Genomic DNA, 25,722 nt, shown 5'->3' with positions numbered 1-25,722 from the left:
TTGCGGAGAGGGAAACGAAGAGGGAGAAACCAGAGGGTGTTCGCAACATACCTGGAGATGTACGAGAGTGATCGCCGCCGGCTGCCGGAGAAGACGCACTGCGATTGGTCGCCGCCGAGGGGTGAGCACTCCGTCGCCGCTTGAGTCGTTGGAGGTAGGGTTTCGTTTTGGGCTTGTTTTCAGTCGAGAGTCGGGTTTTAGGGCTTACTTAGGGCTTTTTTTAACTCTCTGTTCATTGCCACGTCAAATCCGACGAAGCGTACGCCTTCTTCTTGGAGCGTGAAAGGCGCGATCAAAGCGCGCCTCAATCACGCCTCACCGGAAAAGCGTACGCCTTTCAAGCATTTCGTTTTATTTTTAACGCCTCAGGGCGTTTTCGCCGCGCCTCGCCTCAGTGCGCGCCTCAAGGCGCGCCTCACAAACGCCTTTGAAAACTTTGGTGAAGACCTCCTCTGGAAAGGTCAATCAAGCCCCTTCCCTCAGCCTCTGAATCAATGCCAATATGTCGTCCTTGAACTTGTGAAAGAACTGATCTCAACCTCTGTACTTTGGGAAAGAACCAGGCTCCATGTAGATCTTTCTGATTCTTGTTTGTACTTTTTTCATTTGTAATTTTGGCTTTCCTCAAAGTGGTCTTCCTTTCCTTGGATTTCTCAACAGGCTTTCAAATTCTCAGCAGTATCTTTGGCACCCTTTCAGTTATCTCTCAATTTTTCTGACTGTTTGCAAAGGAATGGTCCCATATTTCCCACTCATAGAAGACATAAGAAATGATCCTGTCTAATATGGTTTGGATTTGGCTCTTCTGTTGATCCTGATCAATGTCCCCCTCTTTCAATAACCTGCATGCAATGTTCAATCTTGGATTCAGAGCCCTTCTCTGGGTTTCAAGTTTCTCCAGCTTTAGTCAGTCATATGATTGCTACAAGCTCTATGAGATTTGATTTTAGACTAGCTCTTTCAGGTCCCAGGCAAGAAGGTTGGCCTAGGAATAGAATGGATTCTTCTGAAAAACTAAAAAAAAAAAATGGCCAACCATCTAATACTACACCATTCAACTGGTATAGAAAAGATAGTGAGTGAACCAATAATAGATACATGCTTGATACAGAATAGTTCATGAGTTACTTTTCAGGTTTTTTGATATTACTTTTCAAGCTAACTTAACCTGTAGTAGATTGAGTCAAAAAATTAAACTAAAACATAAGTATAATATAAACTTTGTAAGTTTAGAAACAGCAATTAAATCAGGAAGAAACATGATTTCAAGAACATGATGGCATAAATATTGAGCTTACAGCAGAAGTAGAATCACTTGTTAAGCCAGGAATTACTACTACAATAGGCGTTGTGTCATCTTTAGAAATGGCATTATTCGCATGAAAAGCACCTCTCAGAACTGTAGAATAAACAGATCCCCAAATCAGAAAACATCAATGGTTTACTGCATCAATACCCAAGCCATTATTCTCTTATCTCACTTAAAACATATACACAACATTGAAAATATTGAAGTCAAATTCAATATGCACATGTAGCCACCTAGCTAACTCAATAAGCATATATAGCCAGGTTCCAGGAACAAGAAGTTTCACTTGTAAATATGAAAATAAAATCCAGAAAAAGCTTTCAAGGTAGTTGTTGAAAGAATTGGGATTAGGTTGTCAACCATGTAATATAATTTCCATAGTTAGGTATTGTATAGTTCCTTGTTAGATTTTGTAATACCTAGTAGTAATTAAATAAATAATAACAATTATCTTAGTACTAAATCTTAAACATGCTTAATTAGAGGTTAAAACTAGTTTAACAACAATCATGTTTAATTATGAGTTAAACTTGATTAAGGTTAATTACAATTAATTAGTAGCTTAACCTTGTGAATTAGCTCCATGGGGGTTAATTTTAATTAAGAGGACTTGAGGGACTTATTGATTAAGTGTAAAAGCACAAAAAGCTACAAGTAGGGGGACTGAAGTGCAATTTGGAAAATATAGGTTAGTGGTAGCCTTAGAGCTTGCCACATCATGCTTGCTTTTAGGCCTTATATAAAAAGGTTGACACACTTCATTTGCAGCCTGTCTCTGCAGAAAGCTGCTAAGCTTAAAGAGAGAAGTTAGAAAGAGAAAGTGAAGGAGATAAAAGGAGAAAGGAGAGAAAGGTTAGTGCTGTGGTATATTTGAATTCCAAACAATCTCTTGATGCAAATAAATGGTGAAGTATGTTTGAAAGTTGAATTTAATTAGTTCTAATCATGTCTTAATTATTAATTAAGGCTTTAAGTATTTTAATTTAAGTATCTTTTAAAGGAAGAAGCAATAGGCATACTTGTGTAGTTTGTTTTAATTAATAAAATCAAAGATAGTTTGAATTAATAATAAATAAGTTGATGAATTATGTGATTTATTTGGGCTTATTTGTGCACTTGGAGACGCTAATTGATTAGGCGTAGGAATAATCAGAATAATTACAGCATGCTAATTTATTGAGGCATATAGGGATGCATGGGGAAGCCTATGCACTCACCTTAATTTGAGTTCAAACTTGTACACATGTAGAGCAGAGAATGTGAAAACAAAATTACAAACAGTAAACTGTTGAAACTAACAAAAAGGAAAAATGTGATAAACCATAATTGTGTAGTCTTTATATTTATGGTTGGGAAACTTAAATTTTATTGTTTTATTTTAGTTCCTTGTAATAATTAAGGGTGGTAGTCTACATACAAGAAGTCAATGTAAGGTAGGAAACTTTATATCATTCTATTGTGCATCTTTGTTTTCTTTTCCTAAACCATTGTGAGAACCCATATGTCCAATATGATTTTATGAAATATTTTAATGTGCCATGGTGTTCTTATTGTATTTGCATTTTTAAAATGTTGTGATGATGTTTGGACATGTATTGGTATGAGAAATCACTACTTCAGTATTGTGGAGATGGTTCATGGGATGGTTACATTGCAAGAATGGGTATAGAACAATGGCCAATAATATCCAGAAGACAAATTGACAGTGGGAAGTATCTATGAGAAGTTGTAGCATTATATTTGGATATATTGTTTATGTGGGACTGTGAGTCATTGAGTGAAAATCCTTAAAGCCCTTAAGGAAGATACTTCAATGTGGGTGAATGGAGTTAGTCCTGCCCTTAGGTTTTAGTCCCTAAAGACAAGGGATTGGTCTTACCCTTGGGTTTTAGTCCTAAAAGACACGAGGTTGGTCATGCCCTTGGGTTTTAGTCCCAAAAGACATGGGGTTGGTCCTGCCCTTGGATATTAGTCCCAAAAGACATGGGATATGACTTGTCCTTAGGTGGTAGTCCCAAAATACTCATTTGTTATGATAGAGCAACTTTTGGTGCATGGATAAATGGTATGTACATTAGTTGAGAATTATCAACTCAATATATGTGAGAGAATGGATGAGGCAAAGCAGAGATGGAACCATCTACAACATTTATGCATATTTATCATTAGTGCATATTTGTTTATGATTATATATATATAAATATATAAAAGAGTTTACAGTCCATGTTATTATATGTTTGTTTTAATTTGATTCAAGTTTTTATGGATATACATGGGATGATTATAAGCTCTCCTATTGAGTTGTTAATTCACCCTATCCTTTTCCCTCTTAGATGTAGGTCAGGAGACATTTACTAAGATTGATGCTTGAGCTTTACATATGATGCTAACTAGATGTTGTTTTGCTCATGTTGAGGGTCTTATTGAGGCTTTTGCCTTTATATCATAGGATGAATGAATCATTTTGAAGAAATGACGAAATCTATGTTGTTTATGTACACTTGTAATATGGGTTACCCTTTATTGCTATCACTTTTGGCATTGGTTGATTTTTACATAACCCATTTTACACCATTATTCGATCTGCCTTTATCCTTCATCCTGAAACATCCAAGTTTGTTACCTCAATCAACATGTCATCCTTCAATCAAGCTTCCATCCACAATTAAAATCCAACCCTTCAAATCACCACTTCCAAGTTGAATGGGAGGAAATTCATGGAGTGGTCACAATCAACAAAGATATCCTTGAAGAGCAAGGGAAAGATGAAGCATGTGATGGGGACTACCAAACCACCAACAGAGAATGATCTGAAATACGAAGTTTGGGATGCAGAAAATTCTATGGTGATGCCGTGGCTGCTCCACTCAATGCAACCAGAAATCAGCAAAGCCTATTTGTTGCTACCTACTGTCAGAGACATTTGGGAAGCAGTGTCAAAATCCTACTCCAAGGTGGGTGTTTCTTCTTAAATATTTGAGTTGAAACGGCATATTGTTAACACCAAGCAAGGGTCCTCAACTGTTACAGAGTACTACAATACTCTCAAAGGGTTGTTGTTGGAACTAGATTTATATCAGAACCTAGAGATAGAATCAGCTACTGACACAAAGAAATTGAAAGAAATAATGGAAAGGAAAGTGTATCTAATTTTTGGTAGGTCTTAATCCAGAGCTTGATCAGGCCAGTGGTTAAGTATTAGGCAGAGAACCATTTCCATCTATGGATGAAGCATTTGCCCAAGTTCAAAGGCAGGAGAGTCATAAGGAACTGATGGTTGGAAATTCTAGGAATCCTATACCTAAAAATTCAGCTTTAGCGGTCTCTAAACCCCCTTCTCTTGCAGGAAAATATAAGGGAGAAAGCAAGAGAATGGTGAACAAGGATAAATTATGGTGTGATTAATGCCATAAACCAAGACATATTAGAGAGATATGCTGGAAATTGCATGGGAAACCTCAAGACTTAAAGGGAGTTAGCAACAAAGGAGGACACCATACAACAAATTCTGGAGAAGCCCACCAAACAGCTGCTGTAGATGTCAAAATATTGTGTGAATGACCGAATACCTTGGCCTTGAGTTTTGTATATTATATATAGACTTTACAAGGATGCTTTACATGGAAAGCAAATAAAAGCAAATAAATTCCAGCATGATTCTAGCCCTATATATGTAAACTATAATCTGTCAAATAATATATGCTAACTGTACAAAATAATAAATGAAGAAATAAGGAAACAATTGTGGGCTAAAATAAGGAAAGAAGGGTGGGCTAAATTAAGGAAGGAAGTGTGGACAGCAAGTGTGGGCTAAAATAAGGAAGGAAGTGTGACAGCAAAGCTGTCCTTTGATAGCTGTCCTTTGACCAGCAAAGCTGTCCTAGTGTGGACAGCAAAGCTGTCCTTTAACAAAAGCTGTCCTTTGACAGCCCCCCTCAAATTGATGCAGGTTGATCAACAAGCATCAATTTGCTACTTAGCAAGCAATGTCGATGACGAGGGAGAGCCTTGGTGAAGATATCAGCAATTTGTAAGTCGGTGGAAATATGTGGAAGAGTGATAACACGAGCTTCAAAGGCTTCACGGATAGAGTGACAGTCCACTTCAATATGCTTTGTGCGCTCATGATAGACAGGATTGACCGTGATCTGAATAGCGCTTGTATTATCGGCATGGAGAGGTGTAGGATCGGTCTCAGAAAAATCTAACTCCGCAAGCATACCTCGAAGCCAAATGATTTCAGAACAAGCAAGAGACATCGCCCGGTACTCAGATTCCGTAGATGACTTAGAGACTCTGTCTTGCTTCTTACTTTTCCAAGATATCAATGCATCTCCTAAGAACACACACCAACCAGTGATGGAGCGACGGGTATCCGCACAACCTGCCCAATCAGCATCACTATAAGCAGCAAGGCGAGTAGAATTGCCTGCAGGGAAGAACAAGCCACGAGTAGAAGTGCCTTGAACATAGCGTATGATCCTACGAACAGCAGCCAAATGAAGATGACGAGGAGTCTGAAGGAACTGGCTGACTTGCTGTACAGCAAAAGAAATGTCCGGTCTAGTAATGGTGAGATAAACAAGGCTACCCACCAACTTCCTGTATAAACTGGGATCAGCAAGTAAGTCGCCCTCCTCTTTGCGAAGCTTGACATTTAATTCCATGGGAGTATCAACAGAAGTAGCCCCTTGTAGACCAGCTGTAGCCACCAAGTCACTCGCATACTTATGTTGATTGAGGGAAATACCAGAGGAACTATGATGCACCTCAAGACCAAGAAAATATGTGAGAGGTCCAAGATCTTTCATATGAAAGGACTCGGAGAGATGAGTTTTGAGCTGACCAAGTAAAGCAGAATCGGAACCAGTGATCACAATATCATCAACATAAACCAAAAGAACAACAATACCCATGTCTGATTTCCGAAGAAACAAGGAAGTGTCATACTTGCTCTGCCTGAATGAAAATTGTAATAAAGTGGTGCGGAATTTCTCAAACCAGGCCCTCGGAGCCTGTTTGAGACCATAAAGAGAGCGACGAAGCTTACACACATGTGAAGTCGGAGAGGGAAACAATCCCGGGGGTGGCTTCATATAAATACACTCTTTAAGATCCCCATGAAGAAAAGCATTTTTTACATCCATCTGATGTAATGGCCAATCACTGGAAGCAGCAAGAGCTAGAATCGTACGAACAGTAGTCATTTTAGCCACAGGAGCAAAGGTCTCTTCATAATTGACACCATATTCCTGATTATTCCCAAGTGCAACAAGCCGAGCTTTGTAACGATCCAAACTTCCATCAGATCGGACCTTGACTGAGTAAACCCATTTGCAACCCAGAGGAACAATAGTGAGAGGACAGGGCTCAATGTCCCAAGTGTGATTGGCCTCTAGAGCGGCAATTTCTTCCTATTCGGAGGTACAGACACTCGAGAAGAGCGACGTACTGAAGGTGCTGCAACTGACTGCATCTGGAGCGTGGTAGGATCAGATATCGGGTGAGCCACCGAAAGAGACTGTGGGCGGGAGCGTCTCGTATACACAATACCTGGTTGAAAGCAAGAACTAACTGGATGAAGATCTGAGAACTGTTGCTCAAAGGAGGGAAGGACCACAGTAGAAGAGGATGACACAGTAGAAGAGGATACAGGAAAGAAATGTTGATTTTCAAAGAAAATAACATTCCTAGAAATACGTGTACGATGTAATGTAGGATCATAGCAAACAAATCCCTTTTGACACATATTATATCCCAAGAAAGCACATCGAACAGATTGAGCAGATAATTTATGTCGCTCATGAGGAGGTAAATGAACAAAGCATACACAACCAAAAATACGAAGGTGATCATAACTAGGTTGCTTAGCAAATAAGCGGAAATAGGGAGACTCCATATGTAGGACTTGAGAAGGTAAACGATTAATCAAGTGAGTAGCAGTTTTTAGAGCCTCTACCCAAAACATGGATGGAACAGAAGATTCTAACAAGAGAGTACGTACCACATCTAAAAGATGACGATTTTTGCGTTCGGCAACTCCATTTTGTTGAGGAGTAGAGGGACATGAACGTTGATGAATAATACCCTTAGAAGCCAAGAATGCTTGAAACTCAGTAGACAAATACTCACCACCAGAATCTGTGCGTAATGTCTTAATAGAAGTAGAAAATTGATTGTCAACATACGCTAAAAACTCAGTGAAAGTACAAAAGACCTCAGATTTAGAGCGAAGAAAGTAGACCCAAGTAAATCTGCTATGATCATCAATGAAAGTCACATAATATTTAAATTTCTCATGTGAACTAACCGGGGAAGGTCCCCAAACATCACTATGGATAAGATCAAAGCAGTGAGATGCTCTACTTGCATGCAAAGGGAAGGGAAGAGTTTTACTTTTACCAAGTTTGCAAGAATCACACTCAAGAGATAAAGAATAACGATCCTTATTACCAGGTAAATCAGAGTTCAATACATGAGATAAGATTTGAGTATTGGGATGGCCTAAACGACGATGCCACACCATACTAAGATCTGAAACATTATTACAAGCAAAAGACTTAATAGAAGAACGTGGAGAAAAATCTGGAATAGGTAAAAATAGTGGAAACAAGCGCCCCACTTTAGGTCCCTTCGCGATCGGCTTCCCCGTTACCTGGTCCTGCACAACACAACCATTACCAGAAAAATTAACAGCACAATTGTTATCAACTAATTGGCCAACAGAAATAAGATTCGTGGAAAGCTGAGGGGCAAGAAACATATCAGTGAACTTAGAAGAGGCATCGCCGATAGCAGCTATGGGCAAAGAGCTGCCATTGGCAGTCTGAATGGAAGATTGACCAGCGTAGGGCCGAACATGACACAAAGCGGTGGGATTATTAGTCATGTGATTAGAGGCCCCCGAGTCCACGTACCAGAGTTTAGTAGAATTGTTACCTTGAAACCCCATTGCTGATAATGCTGAAATTAATATCCGTTGCACCATTTCTGGGGTGCAGTAATCTGGTGCAGGAGGTGCAGGAACAGAGCACGCAGCTGAAGGAGAGTCGTGTGTTGCTACAGGAGGGACAATAACCGAAGTCTGAAATGCTTGGGCCTGACGATTCTGGGGGCGAATACGACATTCTTTGATAATGTGACCTTTCTTCTTGCAATAAGAACAAAACTTCTTAGGGCAAGTGGCAGCAATATGCCCATATTCCTTGCAGCAAAAACACTGCAAGTTTTTAGAATGCATAGGTGGTCCGCGTCCTTGGGCAGCATAAACTACAGTTGTCGTCCTGGAACTGCCATGAGATTGCTCCAAAATAGCTTGAGTACTAAGGCGTTGCTCTTCGCGAAGTAACTCACCAAAACAAATATCAAGAGAGGGAACAGGAGATCTATTCAGTAAAGAGGAGTGAACAGATTCATATTCCGGACGTAGTTTCATAAGAAACTGATCACGCCGGGTAGTCGCGTGAATAGCCTGAATAGTTGAGAGAGCGGCAATAGGAACATCCGCTGTAACCAAATCAGCATATTCATGCCAAAGAGTCAGAAATGCCGAGTAGTAGTCCTGGATGGAAAGACTACCATGTTGAAACATGGCAATCGCATGTTCTAATTGAAAGCGACGAGCATCGTTATCCTGATGATAAACTTTCTTCAAATAAGCCCACATAGATTGAGCGGAGCGATGGGGCCGCAAGTGGGTGACAATATGAGGCTCCACTGAACCAAGAAGCCAAGACATGATGCGTGCATCAAGCACAGCCCATGAAGGAGAAAACCCAACATCCTGAGATTTTTCAAAAGTGGATGGTTTTTCAACATCCGTGCCATCAATATGACCCCAAAGGTCTTTTCCCTTGAGAAAAAATTCAAACTGAAATGCCCAGGTAGAATAATTTGTGCCTGTAAACTTAACACACAGAGGTGCGGAATCCATAGAAAATAAATAGAACCCGAGACAAAAGGATTGACCAAAAAAAATCCCAGAAGAAAACTGACCCACGAAGTGATCAACACAGACTTGACCGAAAGACACGAGAGGCACTTCCGAAACCGAAAAGACAGAAAAGAATTTGAGGGAAGAAAAATTAGCAACCTTGCTCTGATACCATGTCAAAATATCGTGTGAATGACCGAATACCTTGGCCTTGAGTTTTGTATATTATATATAGACTTTACAAGGATGCTTTACATGGAAAGCAAATAAAAGCAAATAAATTCCAGTATGATTCTAGCCCTATACATGTAAACTATAATCTGTCAAATAATATATGTTAACTGTACAAAATAATAAATGAAGAAATAAGGAAACAATTGTGGGCTAAAATAAGGAGAGAAGGGTGGGTTAAATTAAGGAAGGAAGTGTGGACAGCAAGTGTGGGCTAAAATAAGGAAGGAAGTGTGACAACAAAGCTGTCCTTTGATAGCTGTCCTTTGACCAGCAAAGCTGTCCTAGTGTGGACAGCAAAGCTGTCCTTTAACAAAAGCTGTCCTTTGACAGTAGAGGATTCTCAAGAGGCTACGATGTTCAGCCAAAGCAACATTGAGAATCTAAGAAATTAAACCAGTTTAAGAACCAAACCTCGGACTTAGTTCCAATTTCAGGTTCTCACTCCATGGCTCAATCAAGTAATAGTTATGTCTTAGTTAACTCCAAAAATGGCCATCATATTATACGGATCATTGATTCAGGTGCTTCAAACCATGTGACTAGCTCCTCTAGAATTTTTTCTACATATTCTCCTGGTTTGGGAAAACAAAAAAACAAAGTGGTCGATGGATCTTTTTCTCCTATAGTTGGAAACAGAAGTGTCCAAATATCACTAATGTTATCTCCAAAATCTGTCCTTCAAGTTCCAAATCTATCTTACAATTTGTTGTCCATAGGAGAACTCACTAACGAACTAAATTGTTTTGTTGTATTCATGTCCACTAGTTGCATTTTTTAGGACTTTGTCATGGATAAGATGATTGGGCATGCTAAATTAAAAGATGGCTATGCTACTTGGAAGCAAATATGGTGAATAAGAGTCTAGGGTCTCAAGGCTTGGTTTCTACTACCTATCAAGAGAGGAAAGATCAAGTTTGGCTACGGCATAGACGTTTAGGACATCCTCCATTTTCTATGTTGAAAAAGTTGTTTCCTTCCTTGTTTGAAGACAATAATATAGAAAATTTAGGGCTATGACACAGTATTTGTGAACTTCTTTGGATTAAGATCATACTTAGGGATCTCAAGATCAAAATTTCAAGAACCCATGATATTGTATTGTGACAATAAAGTTGCCATCAACATAGCTCATAACCTAATCCATCATGACCAACCAAGCATATAGAGGTTGACAAATATTCCATAAAGGAAAAAAGTTGGATAGTGGCCAAGTGTGAACGCCATATATATGTACTACAAATCAGCTGGCCAATGTTCTCACTAAAGGACTCTCAAGTTTAGCTTTTCAACAAATGATTGACAAGTTGGGAATGGAAAACACCTTTGCACCAACTTGAGGGGGAGTGTTGGAAGAATTAAGATTAGGTTGTTGACCATGTAATACAATTTCCACAGTTAAGTATTGTATAGTTGTACAATATTATGTAGATCCTAAAATTTTGCTAGAATTAATTTGTTTCCTTGTTAGATTCATTATTTCCTTGTTTAGATTCTAGAGTCAAAAAATTTGTTCAATATATAGCCTTGTATCAAGACATTAGAGGAAATAAGAAAAGAATTATTTTCTCTCCTATTTCTCTCTAACCTTAACAATAATAAAGCAACTTCTCCCTTGGAAAGCACTCCTCCCATGAATGATATTTCTTTTACCTAGTTCCACCTTTGCTTGGAAAAATCAAGACTTCAATAGGGTATTCAAAATTAATACAAGGACATCAGTACAAATTTCAAGTTGGTCATCAGTACAAATTTCAAGTTGGTCAACATCAGCACAATGTAAGGTTGTGAAGAGCAAAAGGATTCATGAAGATTGAGAATCGTGGACCTAGACTGGTTGCAAGAGGATTCATTCTGTATTCTCATACTCCTTTGTTTAACCTAGTAAATTAGTTAGCAAACTTTGGTAGTCCCATGGTCTTTTCCTCAAAGGATAAATTGCCTTTGAGGGTTTCCATGTAAATCAGTGTACATATTTATATGCATTTCCACAATTTATTTTATCAGTGTACTTTGAACTCACTGAATAAGACATATAATCCTAGGCTGTTAATTAAATTGAATTAATCTGAGATAACCTCAAAGAATCAAGCACCCCCTCCTAAAGCCAGCCTCATGACCCCAGTGGGCAGGGTCTATTTACTATATCAAAGATGCCTTCCAATCCCCACCAAGGAATTTTTTTTTTTTTTTTCAATAAGAAACAATGGAAGTATGAGATATCCTTCCAAAAGGAAAAAAAAAAATAATATATACTAAAGAAATGGAACGCAGAATACAATTCAAAACATCAGCAATCAAAGACAGATGCACAAACTAAAAACCAAGCGAGCTATAACAATATTCATTTCAATATTGACACAATTTCCGCTTAACAACTACATAAATCTTAGTGACAAGTAAATGACTTGAAGGATACATGCATTTCCAGAATTGAAAGGAATGTTTTTCCCTGACACAAAAAAGGAGTTATCACCAGGAAAACTTATGGCTGCACAATGCTGCATTAGTAGTATGATAGTATCTATACATATACTGCATGTAAACCAAATATATAATAGAAAGATAGCATACCAAAAAGACTGATGGTTGACAGAATTCCAAGTAGGTTAACGATGAAGGTGTGAAAAGATGTACCACTACAAAATATACCAACCCAAAGAGAAAAATGGAAAGCACATGCCTACATGCTCATTGCCCTCCTGCTGGCATTCACTTGCACATGTGAGAGATAAAGAGAGAAGGAATCATTAATAATATTAAATTCTGTCTATTTACCATCAGAAGGCAGTAGCCAATCCAAAGCTAGACTTCCACCATCAGAAGCATGAAATATCTGTCTGAGAATATGCAGAAATATTTGTTAGGTAAAAGGCCCAAAATGAATTTCAAGAGACTAATTGTGATGTTTATATAATTTGACATAAAAAGAAATAATGAATGCTTTAAAAGATTGATGCACTGAGAGACTATTTTGGTTTCCAATCAAGAGAGATGGTCTGGACTTTGGTTCCTAGGCCTGTCATGACCTTTCTGATTGTTATTATCTTGCTGCCCAGATATCTTCATCTGGAAAGCCAAAGTTTCCCTCTAATCAGATGCTCTCCTTGGCTAATGACTAGTAAAAAGGCAAATACCAACAATTTATTGCAGATCAGGACCTAACCAGCTCTGTCAAGCTATGTGCTCAGACTACGGCAAGTCCAATCATCTTTCCTTCATCACATATCATCCTAGGGTTGTGGAATAGACTTTTTAAATTAGTAAGTTTGTCTTCAGCTCCAGTGGGAGGTTTTTTTGATCTGATGGTCTTGATCTCAAAGGTATCAAGCGAAGCCAAACAGGTAGAGTAGTATGGCAAGGTGCCATGCTCTCCATGTTGTGGGTTATTTGGATGGAGAGGAATGGCAAAATTTTCAAAAACAAATGGTCCTAGAGTCCTTGTAGGATGTTAAACATTACCTCCTCTTTGGTATAGTTTATCCAAGAGTTCAGTGACATTCCTATTAGCTAGATTATGCTTGATTAGAAAGATGTGTGCAAAGGAAGAAGGTCGTCTCAAGGCAAAGTTTTGCCAGTATGGGATCCTCCTACATTTGAAGGTCTTAAGCTTAACTTCGGTGGGTGCTCTTGGGGAATTATAAGCAAATGGGAATTGGGGTTGTGGTTGGAGATCACATTGACTATAGAAGTAGAGATTTTTTCCTTGTTGATAGGTCTATGGAGAAGGCACAAGAATTCAACAGCTTTCTTGTAGAAGAGGATGCAGCAGTTGTTATCTCTCAAGTGTCTCTGGGGAAGAAAGGCACTTGGAGATGGGATGTTCAGATTCATTAAGTTTGGATCTCCCTAGAGAGTTAACACCCTCTCAATTTAGAGGCCTTGATCCTACAACCAGTAAACAGATCCCCTGCCAAAGTAAGGCACCTCCCTGTTAGTGAGGTTCAAATGGACCTTCCATCCTTTAGACTGCATAGTAATGCATTAGGATTCTAAGTACTCTTTTTCAACCTTGGTTTGTATATCTTTCTCAATTTACTACTAGAAGCCTAGCACATTTATATTTGTATCTTCATTCTTTTTTGGCAATGAATTATGTGTTTGCTTTCCATCCTTCCCTACTTCAATATTCCATCCTTCCCTGCTTATCCAATCCATGATAAATCCACTAATGGATGTGGTCAGTATTCCCTTACCTATACTCCTATTTTTATTGAAACTGCACCTCCATCTATTCAACCTTAGTCCTTATTTATCCAAAAATAAATAAAATTAAATAAAAAAGAGTTCAAAGAAAAGTAAAATTTGAATCTAAAGCATCCCGACAAAGTTATGAGTTACTTTCCACTCATGTTTGAATTGGTTGAAGCTGCATTGCAAGCAAATAACATACACCATAAGATTTCCTAGATCCACTAAATCAGTTCATCCATGTGCATTGCAAATAAATAAATAAAAGAAAGGGCCTAAATGTCAACATTTGATGGACTTAACACTTTGCTAACCAATTATAAAAAAAAAATCATTTGAAAAAAAAGGAAATTCTCACCTTTTTCATTTATTTTACTCTTTATGCCCTAAATCTGTAACCAACATTGACGAGTTGAAATAATGCATTTCTAGGAAACATGATGCCATGATTGAAAAGAATAAGAACATGATAACAAGAAATATCTAGAACCCAAATGAAAAAGGAAATTCTCACCTTCTGTAGTTGACAACAGGAGGCCTCCCAAAGAAATTCAGAAAAGCAGTCTGAAAATGAGGACTTGAAAGCCAAGGAGTTGCCAAATACCTGAAATATTTGAATATCAACAAAAACAAATCAACATAGCCCAAATGAATTCTATCAATGCTCTGCTTGGTCTCCCCCCCATAGAAAAAAGAAAAAAGAAAAAAGTGAGAACTGTCTTCTATAGCTGAAAAAAGTTTAATTTTCTATTTCCATTTCTAAAAATTAAAATTAAAATAAATAAATAAATAAATAATAAAAATAAAGAACAGATTTAATTTTCTACTAAAAAGAGCATTCCAAAATTTCCGGCTGATAACATGAAAATAGTTGTTTTTCCACGTTTCCATTTTCATTTTCCTAAATAAATAAATAAAAATTACACGGAACCAAAACTAATTTTCCATCTATTTCTGAGCAACTAAACAGAGCACAAGGAACCGAACTTCCACACCAACCCACCAATAATCCCACAACTATCACCTTCCATGAAGAATCTTACACTTGGAAACAACCCCTTCATAGATCTGAGAATGGGAATTGAAGGTCAAAGAAACAGGACTCCCTCTCAACCCAGAAAAGACATCCTCAAGGAAATGGAATTCTAGAAAATGATAGAGAAAAATGAGAGAGCAGAAGAGGGAAGCCAAGAAATAATGGGAAATGGGTATGGAAGAGAGAGCCCTGAAAAGAAGCTTGTAGGGAGAGAGTGAGGCTGGTGTTGGATGGAAGGCATCCATGGCTGCCTGCGGGTATGAAGAGAAGTGGAATGAGAAGGAAGAGTTGGAGGGGGAGAATTCATAAATGCAAAGGGTGGTTGAGGAGACAGGTGAGAGACAGGTGAGAGACAGACTAGGAATGGGCCACAATGAGTTACATATGGAAAAAATGTGGGCCAGTCATTGGTTGCACTACTCCCATGCCAAAAGTTACATACGTACGTATATATAAGTGCTTCGACTTTTGAGGATATGTTTCATGCTTTTATGTTTCTCCCTTCATCGCAGGATTACCATAATTGAAAGAAATGTAGTACCTCTAGTGGCTTTTGATTATATTTGAGGGAATATTTGGATACTAGTCTTTATTACAATCATCCTAGATCCAACTTGAGATGCGTTTTCACGCAATGGCCGATGTGTTTCCAGCTTTTGTTCCATAGAATTAGCCTCTTCCATCCTCTTTGAATGGTGGATGGTAGTGGAAGGTCGAGGTAGTGTGTGGTATATTGTAGTACAATTTTGTTTTCTAGTGATTGCGATTTGGCAGACTTAATTATGCTGTTTATCTCGCAACTTACAATTAGGGATGAGTTTTTTTTTTTTTTTTTTTTTTTTTTTTTTGCCACAAGTGTTCCCCATGACCCCAGTTTAGAATAATGATAAGTGATAAAACCTCGGTCAAATTTGAAATGAGTTTGAGTATTACATTGTTTTACCCCACTTGGCCCAATTTTATATATATATACCTCAAAAAAAATAAATTATAAAAATTCATAATATTTATTTATTCTTATATAGGTTATATTTATTTTTTACTTAATTAAAATTATAAAAATTTTAAAAATAAAAATAAAAATTTTCTATGAGGAGACATATATGAGAAAATTTTATTTCCACACTATCTTGTTGTTGTTCTTGTTATTATTATTATTATTATTATTATTATTATTATTATTATAGAGTAATAGAAATAAATTTAAATAGTTATGGTGGGGCATGTCTAGAAGGTTGTACATTGAGATGGAGATCATTGTCCTAAATCTACCATGTTGACATCCCTACTTACAATACATGATATGAGATTAAGTTCATAACAATGTTAATCATTAGAGATACGATAGATAACATGATAGAGTTTGACTCTAAAATGCGTCATTAATAAAGTAATACCAGGTACAAACGTTGTCTCATTGATTGATGGTATTATATACATATACAAAGGGAACTTTATTACTTTATACATAAATCTTATTATTTTGTATGTCATGTGTAGTCTCATTTATTTATATATATATATATATATTGATTTCATTATCTTATACTAACTTTTATTATTTTATATATTGATCTCATTATTTTGTGTATTAATTTCACTTCTTTATATCCTATATTCATTTAATTTTCTAGATTTTACTATATATACTTAAACAATTTAAATTAAAAAGTTCAAACGTCATTGATCGAATGACATAGATTTTCCCAATAAGGAGTTAAAAGTGTTTCTAGTTTGATGGTGTTTATGTGAATGAGTGGAAATCGAATTTCTGGAATTGGGCGTTGAAAATATATGAGCTTTAAGTTTTCAATTTGTGGAAATGGAATATATGAATCTTAGAAAAGCGAATTTTTGGTTTTGTGATGTTTATTGATTTGTAGAATTTGGTATTAAGAATATATGAGTGTTAAGCTTTCAATTTTAGGAAATTAAATGTATGAATTTTTGGAATTCAATATTGAGAATATAAGAGTTTTAAGTTTAAGTTTTCAATTTATGGAAAATGAATATATAAATGTTTGGAAAATCTAATTTTGCTTTTGTCATCTTTATTAATTTCCGGTATTTAAGAATTTTTAAATGTTAAGTTTCCAATTTCTGAAAATTGAATATATGAATCTTTGGGAAACCAAATAGTGGTTTTGTGATGTATTTTGCAACTATATTCGAATCTTTTTTTTCCTTATTTAAGTCTTCAATTTTTAGTGAATGAGGTCAAACCTATATTAAAATACAAAAGCAAATAATTGTAGTAAAGGAGATTGGGTCTTAAGGTTGAATTATGTGGGCAATAAGTAAAATAGAGGCTGACACATTGTCTCAAGGTTGGCTTTTGAACATTAATATTGATTTTGTTTGATATGGGTAGTAGGCAAAATAGAGGTCGACCTTTTGTTCCCAAAGTAAACCGTTATTTAAGTTTTAAAATTTGAGTGAATGAGACGAAACCTGTAATAAAAATAAATAAATAAATAAATAAATTATCGTATTAAAGGTGGTTGCTATAAACATAATTTGATTTTATGTTGTTCATATGGATTATTTTACATAAAGATATATGTTTATTAGCAAAATATATACTTTGGTGAAACTTATTCAAACATACACTTTAATGACTGATATTCACATGTTCTTCCATTCAAATAAACATTAAATATAAAAGTCTAATTTCATAAAAGGGAAAAAGAAAAAAGAAATACATGTATTACTAAAGAGATGAAACAACCAAGCATACGAAAATGCTTATTTATTTACTTTTACCTTTAAATTGAATGTTTACTTCTTGATAACCAACTTATCTAAATTGTGTTACATTAATCAAGAACAAAAACAAGGAGAGCTTAGGATGTACATATGTCAATGTTGATTAATTATATATTTTCATGCACAAAACCAATCTACTTCTCATACAATGACTTGTCAATATTAAAAAATCAACAACTTTATCTCTAGAAAATAGTGTTGCTGCAGTAGACTAAATATATGGTCATACTTATGGATGGGTATGGGTCATTCAAATGATCGTATTTTGAATAATTTCACATAGTCACATTACTTAATATAGCAAAATTTGAATTTGATGTCTACAATCTAAGATGCAATGATGTTATTATGTATGACCTATTTCCAATTGTTCATACAAAAAACATGAGAAAAGTTATCAAGTAATTATAATTATAAAAGTGTAATTTGTACACTCCTATTAATGTGAAACATATGATTCTTTCAATATTCTTTATTTCTAGTCCCATCAATGGTTTATGCTTTGTATATTTGTCACCGTTGTATACAAAATATAATTGAAAGAAAGGAAGGTATTGAAGACAATCATTATAAATCTTGTAATATAAAACAAACATATCTTTTAATTAAGATTGATAGTTATTCATATCAAATGAGGCTTAGGAATTGACTATTAATTTATAAGTGAGGTTAGAATAAATTTTATATCTTTTTAGTACACATTATAAATGCTTTGGAATTGCCTATACAAGCATGTGGAACATTTAAAAAAGATCATAGTGCTTTTCCATAGTAATTAAAGAATGATTTAATTTAAAAGTTTTCACAAGCAAACTTATACACATTGAGTTAGGAGGAGCTAAAATTCATTCACGAGGTTCCATAAATGAATATTTAGACGATAATAGAGCCTAATGAGGTCCTGATAAGCTTTACAAGGAATGTACTTATTTTTGTTAATAATGTACATATTTTTTTTAATAATATATGTGTTTTTCTTAAGAATATACATATGTTTTGAAATCGGCCATCAAGGTGAGAGAAGGCCTCAAATGCATTCTTGAGGTTCCAAAAATGAATATTTAGAAACTAATAAGGTTAAATAGGATTTCAATTCACCTTTTGAAAAATATACATATTTTTTTTAAGAACATACATATTTTTCTTAAGAACAACATACATATTTTTCTTAAGGATGTATGTGGGCTTAGAAATCGATCTTCAAGATGGGAAAAGGCCTCAAATGCATTCCCGAGGTTTCATAAATGAATATTTGGATCCTAATAAGGTTAAATGCAGTCATAGTTCGTCTTTAAAAAAAGTATATATTTTTCTTAAAATTGTACATATTTTTCTTAAGGATGTATGCAGGCTTCAAAATTGAGCTAAAAGGTGGGCGAAGGGCTCAAATACATTTTTGAGGTTCCACACATGAATATTTAGACCCTAATAAGCCCTAATGGGTCACGATTTATCTTTAATTTTTTTTACCTATTTTTGTTAAGAATGTATGTATTTTTCTTCAAGATATGTGTGGGCTTTGAAATTGGCCTTTGAGGCGAGAGAAGGAATCAAATGCATTCCTAAGGCTCCACAAATGACTATTTAGGCACTAATAAAGCCTAACGAGGTCATGATTCGCCTTTCAAAAAATCCAAATATTTTTATTAAGAATGTACGTATTTTTGTTAAGAATGTAAGTATTTTTCTTAAGAATGTACACGAATTTTGAAATTTGACTTCAAAGTGGGAAAATGGCTCAAATGCATTCCCAAGATTCTACAAATGACTATTTGGACCCTATTAAGGCTTAATGAGGTCCTAATCTACCTTTAAAAAAAGAACGTATTTTTATTAAGAATGTACGTATTTTTCAATGGCCTTAGAAATCTACCTTCAAGGTCAAAAAGCCCTCAACTGTATTTTGGAGGTTTCATTTTCAAAAATGAATATTTAGATCCTAATCAAGCCAAATGGGGTCTTAGTCTGCCTTTAAAAAAAATTATATATTTTTCTTAAGAATGTACATATTTTTCTTAGGGATGTATATAGGCTTCTAAATTGGCCTTCAAGGTGGGAGGAGGCCTTAAATGCATTCCCAAGGTTACACAAATGAATATTTAGTAATAAGACCTAATGGGGTCTTAGCCTGCCTTAAAAAAAATGTAAATATTTTTGTTAACAATGTACACATTTTTGTTAACAATGTACACATTTTTGTTAAAAATATACTTATTTTTCTTATGTATGTAGGCTTTGAAATTAGCCTTTGAGGTGGGGACAAGGCTTAAATGCATTCCTGAGGTCCCATAAATGAATATTCAAACCTTAATAAGGCTTGATGGGTCCCAATTTGTTTTAGAAAAAATGCATATATTTTTGTGTAGAATGTATATTTTTATAAGAATGTACATATTTTTCTAATGAATTTATGTGGGGTTAGAATTCATACTTCAAGGTTGGTCAAGACCTTAAATGCATTACCAAGGTTACACAAATGAATATTTAAACAGTAGTAAGGCTAAATGGGGTCCATGTCCATCACAAAAAAAAAGTATGTATTTTTGTGAAGAATATACATATTTTCCTCACAATGTATGTGGGGTTAAAATTTGTACTTTGAGATTATAAAAGTACTAGGAATATCCGAATTTCTCCATTCCCCGTCCTAGATCTCTTAGGGTGCATGCAAACTACCTTATGTTTTTCTAAATCTATTGCAGTGTAAACATATGACTATAAAAACCATATTAGGATAAAGATCTAGAGATATAATGCTCATATTTGGATCTGGATGTTCCCCTCGTGGTGAAGAACATGCTTGAATGTCTCGTACACTCAAGATCGTCCACCTAATGACTCGAACCATAATCTTGGCACTCCAAAGTGTGGGCTTTGAAAGAGAATAAATTATGACTCTCATTCTCTTGAGGTAGAAGATAACTCTCACCAAAAAGTTATAGAAACCTTAACCCCTAAGAGGGTATTTATAGGATTCTCTTATTGGGCTTAAGTGACTTGAGCCTAATAAGGCTTGGGTCTTTTAATCTAGTCCAAAATGGGCCCTAATTGATTAATTAACCACATAGGATCATCTAATTAATCAATTAGCCAAATCTAGAGACCTTGTTCAATATCCCTAGGCAACCTTATGTAATTACCAAAATGACTTTTGCACAAGAGTGAACATAAAGTCAATCCAACCCTCATAAATCGTGTCATCATAGTATATAAGCTTAGAGCGGGGACCATTAAGAGCTATAAGAGTACTAGCTTCCTTAAAATCTAATTCTGAAGTTGATTTAACATTCTATTAGAAACCTAGATTACTTTGTTCCCATGCCCTGGATCTTGTAAGGTGCATGCATTTATCCCCAGGGATCTCTAGATCCAAGGTAACAAAAATAATGACTTCAAAACCATTTTAAAATAAAAATTTAGAGATTTAAAACTTATACTTGTGATCTGATGTTCCTAGATCAAAATCCATCTGATGAAGAACATATTTGAAAATTTTGGAGGTCTCATACACCCAAGATCTTCCATCAAATGACTCGAACTATGATCTTGGCACTCCAAAGTGTGGGAAATGGAAGGGAGAAAGATTTGGCTCTCTCTCTCTCTCTCTCTCTCTCTCTCTCTCTCTCTAGAGGTGAGACGACTAATAGAAAGTTATTAGGAAACCCTAACATATAAGGGGGTATTTATAGGGTTGACCCATTAGGCTTAAGCGACTTGAGTCTATCACAGCTTAGGTCACTTAATCTAACTCAAAACGGGTCCTAATTGATTAATTAACCATATAGGGTCATCTAATTAATCAATTAGCTTAATCTAGAGACCTTATTCATTATCTCTTATGCATTCTTACGTAATTACCAAAACACCCTTATGCATGAGAATGAACTTAAAGTCAATCTAACTCTCATAAATCGTGTCATCATGGTATATGAGCTCATAGCAAAGATCATGGGGACTCATAGGAATACTTGCTCCCTTAAAATCCAATTTTGAAGTTAATTCAATATTCCACTAAAGAGAATCAACTGCATTCCAATACCCTATGTAAATAACAACAAGACAAAGTTTGGGGTTTATGACCTACTATCCATTGCATGCAGGCTCCTCATGAATAGGTGTTCATAATCTAATAAAGTGGTGCTGTCACCTATCAAGATTACATTTCAACTAAAATAACTACTTAAAATAAAATATTTTCTTTAACTTTTTAGAAACTAAATCTAATTGTGATATTTTGTAAGTTTCTAAATCAAATTTAACTTTCCAACACAATTCCTCTAAATTTCTTCTATAACTCTCTCCACAAATTCTTCCTACATAAATCACCTAGAATCTATCTCATCTTCCTAAATTTGATTATGGATTATTAAGTTGATCATCCTTGCTTATGCTTAACGTGGATAAATTCACTATAGAAATCTTTGGTTTTGTCTTGAAGAAACAATTGTGAAATTATTCATGTGATATCACTCAATAATAAATTGGTTTTTTTGGGTAAATCTACCTATGGACTCGCATTTTTCACATGTTTCCCCATTCAATGACGAGACTTGTTTTTTATTGTGAAAAACCGAATTTAGAAAAAGTTGGAGTCACCACTTATTTTTGTTTATTTTTTAAAGGGAAAACAAAATAAGAAATAAAACCCTAAGAGTGACTCATTTTAAAGGAAAAGCAATTCTATGAAAAATTGTGTTTGAGTCTAGTGATCAAGTTACTCATTGGGAAGTTACCATAAATAACATCCCTTTAAGCCTTAAAAAAATGGGTCTCTACTAATCAAGTGGAGGTAAATTTGACAATTGATCAGTGAATCAATGAATACCTAATGACATGTACATGAGCAGGGCAATGGTGATAACAATTGAAAACACATCTAGGAATTAATCAAAGCAAGGCATACATATCAAAAGAATAAATCAAGAAAGGAAGGAAGCGTACCTTAATAAGTGCCCAAAATGGAATAGTGAGTTTTCATGGAAAAAAAGGTTAGTCCACAAGTAAGATATGAGATGTAGTTATGTAGACCCGCATTTTCACACGCATCCTCACTTGTCGGCAAGACTCGCTTTTTAAGGGCGAAAAATTGTGTTTTTATAAAAAACTAGAGTTATCACTTATTTTTATTATTTTTTAAAGGGAAAATAAAATAAGAAACTAAAGCCCTAAAAAAATGATTCCTTAAACTTTTGAAAAAGCATGTCTTTGAAAAACCCGAGTCTAGGTTTGGGGATCAGGTTACCTATTGGGAAGGTACCTTAAAAGGTAGCACCCCTCTAAGCCTTAAAAAGGTCTTTATTGATTAGGTTGAGGGAAGAATGATAATTAATTGATTGATTGAGGGTACCAAGAAAGTAAAGGTGATGAAGCTTAAGAGTAAACATCATGCTATTCATAACCAAACAATCATACCACAAGAAACACTCATGTAGAAAGAGAAGATTGATGTACCTAAGCTGCGTCCCAAAATGTTTTCATGAAAATATCAAAGTTAGTTTAACAAATATAGCATATAACATGCATGTCATCTTATTCAAATAATCAAGTAACAAACAAAATATACAAAACAATGACATATATCCAAATTTTTGCATGTTTGCATAATTATAGGGATAAAAGGTGTAAGAAATGTACTTGGATAGTATGCATAACTTACAATGTGCTTACATGTGATGAAATAGGATTAGAATAACTGTGATGCAAAACACTAATATATATATATATATATATATAACATTTGTGTAGCTAAAAAAAAGGCAAGATTCCAAAGGAATATCATCTATCACCTAGGACATACATACAATCTCATTTTTAAATTTAAACAACACTCTAGGTAGCCATAAGTATCAAAATTAGTAACTAAGATAAAAACATGCAGTAAATAGACAGAACAATTACATTCATTTGAAAAATCTTAAACAAATAACTAGAGACATCATTTCAACATGGGAGGAATCATATGACATCCTCATTATGTCTATATTATAATATCAAAGCCAAGATTAAGTAAAGACATATCAATTAACTCCAAGTTAAAAGGTAAGTTAAACATTGTATAGAAATCCCAACATGCAATCACAACAGGAGCCTTTAAAGTATAAATCCTAAAAAAAAATATAGAAGTAGATTTTAATTACAAAAAAATTCAGAGAAACTCTTCTATATGTCTAGATAATCAACCAAAAGGCCAGGTAATTTAGTAAAGCATTGATTGATTTCAGTTTACAAAAACATCTCTAAAGGTCCAGACCATGACAGAATTTAAAAGCATGCACAAACTGATTTTTTAAACTAACATAGAAGTGCCAAAAGAAATCATAAAAAAATTATTCAACATGTTTAGAATGTTCATTTTAAAAGAAAAATAAATTCAAGGTCATAAGGTACACAGATCAATTCTAAAAATAATCAACAACTTCTGTATTCAAAATTAGGGCAGTATAGTGAATGCAACAAGGAAAAAATATATCTTTCAATTAGGAAACCTATTTTCAATATTTTATGTGTCTAAATTCAATTTCAAGAAGTCTAGAATCAATTAAAAATATCAAATAAAATTTACAAGGTCATTTAATAATTTATTTTTATAAAAATATTTCGAATTTTCCAGAATCAGGTGAAAACAAAATTCCTAAAAGGCTCATTTATATCTTATATTTTGGAATTACTTTTTAATTCAAACAAAGTTCTAAATTCATATTCAAGAAGCCTACAATATCATGCAATCACTGATTTGTTTTTTAAAATATCATAAATAGGTCTAATTGAATTTTATTTTCAGGTGTGCAATAAATTAAATAAGTTGATGAAAAGAAGGTTTTTGAAAAATGATTTTTATGTAGGGGTTGCACCAATTCTCCATTCAATATCCATAAGTTTTACCTGTGTATTCCCATTAGTTTGGAAGCATAAGTCTAAACTTATGTGAATAATTTTAAAACCAACAAAGGAGAATGCAACTTAGATGGAATGAGTTGTATAATTTTTATAGAAAATGTGTTCTTTTCCTAGACCTAGAATGAACATTTTTATAAAGCCTTTTATTGGTATAAATACTTTTGAAAATGAGTGTAGACCCTTCATTTTGTCCTCATAGCACATGTCCTATTAGGTATTTGTTCGATACTTTACAACAATTCCCTAGTGACTCATTACTACTTGTGTAGCCTATCTTTTCTAAGCCACCTTGGGGACTATGGTTGAGGGATTTATCTAACTCGATTGTGACTCTTGGCAGCCCTAGTATAGACTTAGGCCCATTTAGGCACACTAGGTCCACTTAGGCAGGTTAGGTTCACTTAGACACCTCAGACCTACTTAGGCACCTTAGGATCACTTAGGCTCACTTAGGCACCTTAGGCCCATTAGACACCTTAGATTTAGGCACCCTAGGCCCATTTAGGCACCCTAGGCCCATTTGGGTACCCTAGGCTCATTTAGGGACACTAGGCCCATTTAGGGATGCTAGGCCCATTTAGGGATGCTAGGCCCATTTAGGTACCCTAGGCTCATTTAGGGACACTAGGCCCATTTAGGGACGCTAGGCTCATTTAGGTATCCTAGGCCCATTTAGACTGCCTAGGCCCATTTAGGTGCCACCTTGGGCCCATTTAGGCATCCTTGGCCCATTTAGGTACCTCAGGCCCATTTAGGCACCCTAGGCCCATTTAGATCATTTTTTGCATGAATGCATGGTTGCATGGCTTCATGGCTCACGTTTTTTGCATGGTTCGCATGACTTTCCTTTTTATTATTATCTATTTAGTCATTTTGTAATTACTTTGTGTATTTTTTTTTCATTTCATAAAACACTTTTATTCAATTAAATAATTTCGTAAAATACTTTTATTTACTTCAATCTAATAATTTCATCAAATACTTTTAGTTAATCTAATAATTGTATAATATATATATATATATATATATATATTATTTATTTTTGTCAATCCAATAATTTTACTCATTTTCTAAAGCATGTTTTTTATTTTATTTTTAACCTATTAACTTTGGAATTTTGCAGGGAGATTTATCAATGGAGAGTTTGGTTTCTTTAGGAAAGGAAACTTGGAGCTGTGATTGGAGAGATATTTAGTCCACGTTTAAAAAAAAAAAAAAAAAAAGGCCCACTTGAAATGGTGAGTTTCAAAGTTGCATAGAATGTGAAAATGAGAGATTTATTGTGTTTGAAAAAAAAAAAAAAAAAAAAGAGGAAAGAGGGCCCACTTGAAATGGTAAGTTACAAAGCTGCATGGAATG

The 25,722-nt window shown here is 35.0% G+C and overlaps 2 protein-coding genes across 4 annotated transcripts in view; both read right to left on the bottom strand.

Annotated features, from left to right (window-relative positions):
- The window catches only part of LOC100247959 (embryogenesis-associated protein EMB8), a 52,418-nt gene extending 37,351 nt beyond the window's left edge, over positions 1–15,067 (bottom strand). Inside the window, exons 1-4 of one of the 3 annotated variants that reach the window (XM_010666699.3) lie at positions 14,689–15,067; positions 14,179–14,268; positions 12,252–12,313; positions 1,299–1,399 (exon numbers count right to left, since the gene is read on the bottom strand). In XM_010666699.3, the coding sequence (XP_010665001.1) occupies positions 1,299–1,399; positions 12,252–12,313; positions 14,179–14,268; positions 14,689–14,945 (510 nt within the window). In that variant the 5' untranslated portion in view covers positions 14,946–15,067. Of the gene's footprint in view, positions 1–51; positions 843–1,298; positions 1,400–12,251; positions 12,314–14,178; positions 14,269–14,688 lie in introns of those variants that run through there. The other 2 variants (XM_002266133.4, XM_059734618.1) reach the window with 2 other exon arrangements.
- LOC104882635 (uncharacterized) lies at positions 7,740–8,563 on the bottom strand. The gene is made up of 2 exons (XM_010666698.3): positions 8,249–8,563; positions 7,740–7,970 (listed from the first exon to the last, which is right to left on the bottom strand). The coding sequence occupies exons 1-2, from the start codon at positions 8,547–8,549 to the stop codon at positions 7,933–7,935; spliced, it is 339 nt and encodes a 112-aa protein (XP_010665000.2). The 5' UTR covers positions 8,550–8,563; the 3' UTR covers positions 7,740–7,932.
- Positions 15,068–25,722: the final 10,655 nt, after the last annotated feature.

Source organism: Vitis vinifera, chromosome 18 (genome assembly GCF_030704535.1).
Source record: "Vitis vinifera cultivar Pinot Noir 40024 chromosome 18, ASM3070453v1".
Taxonomy (NCBI): domain Eukaryota; kingdom Viridiplantae; phylum Streptophyta; class Magnoliopsida; order Vitales; family Vitaceae; genus Vitis; species Vitis vinifera.
The sequence above is the reverse complement of the archived record's forward strand: the minus strand, read 5'-3'. Positions and strand labels throughout refer to the sequence as shown.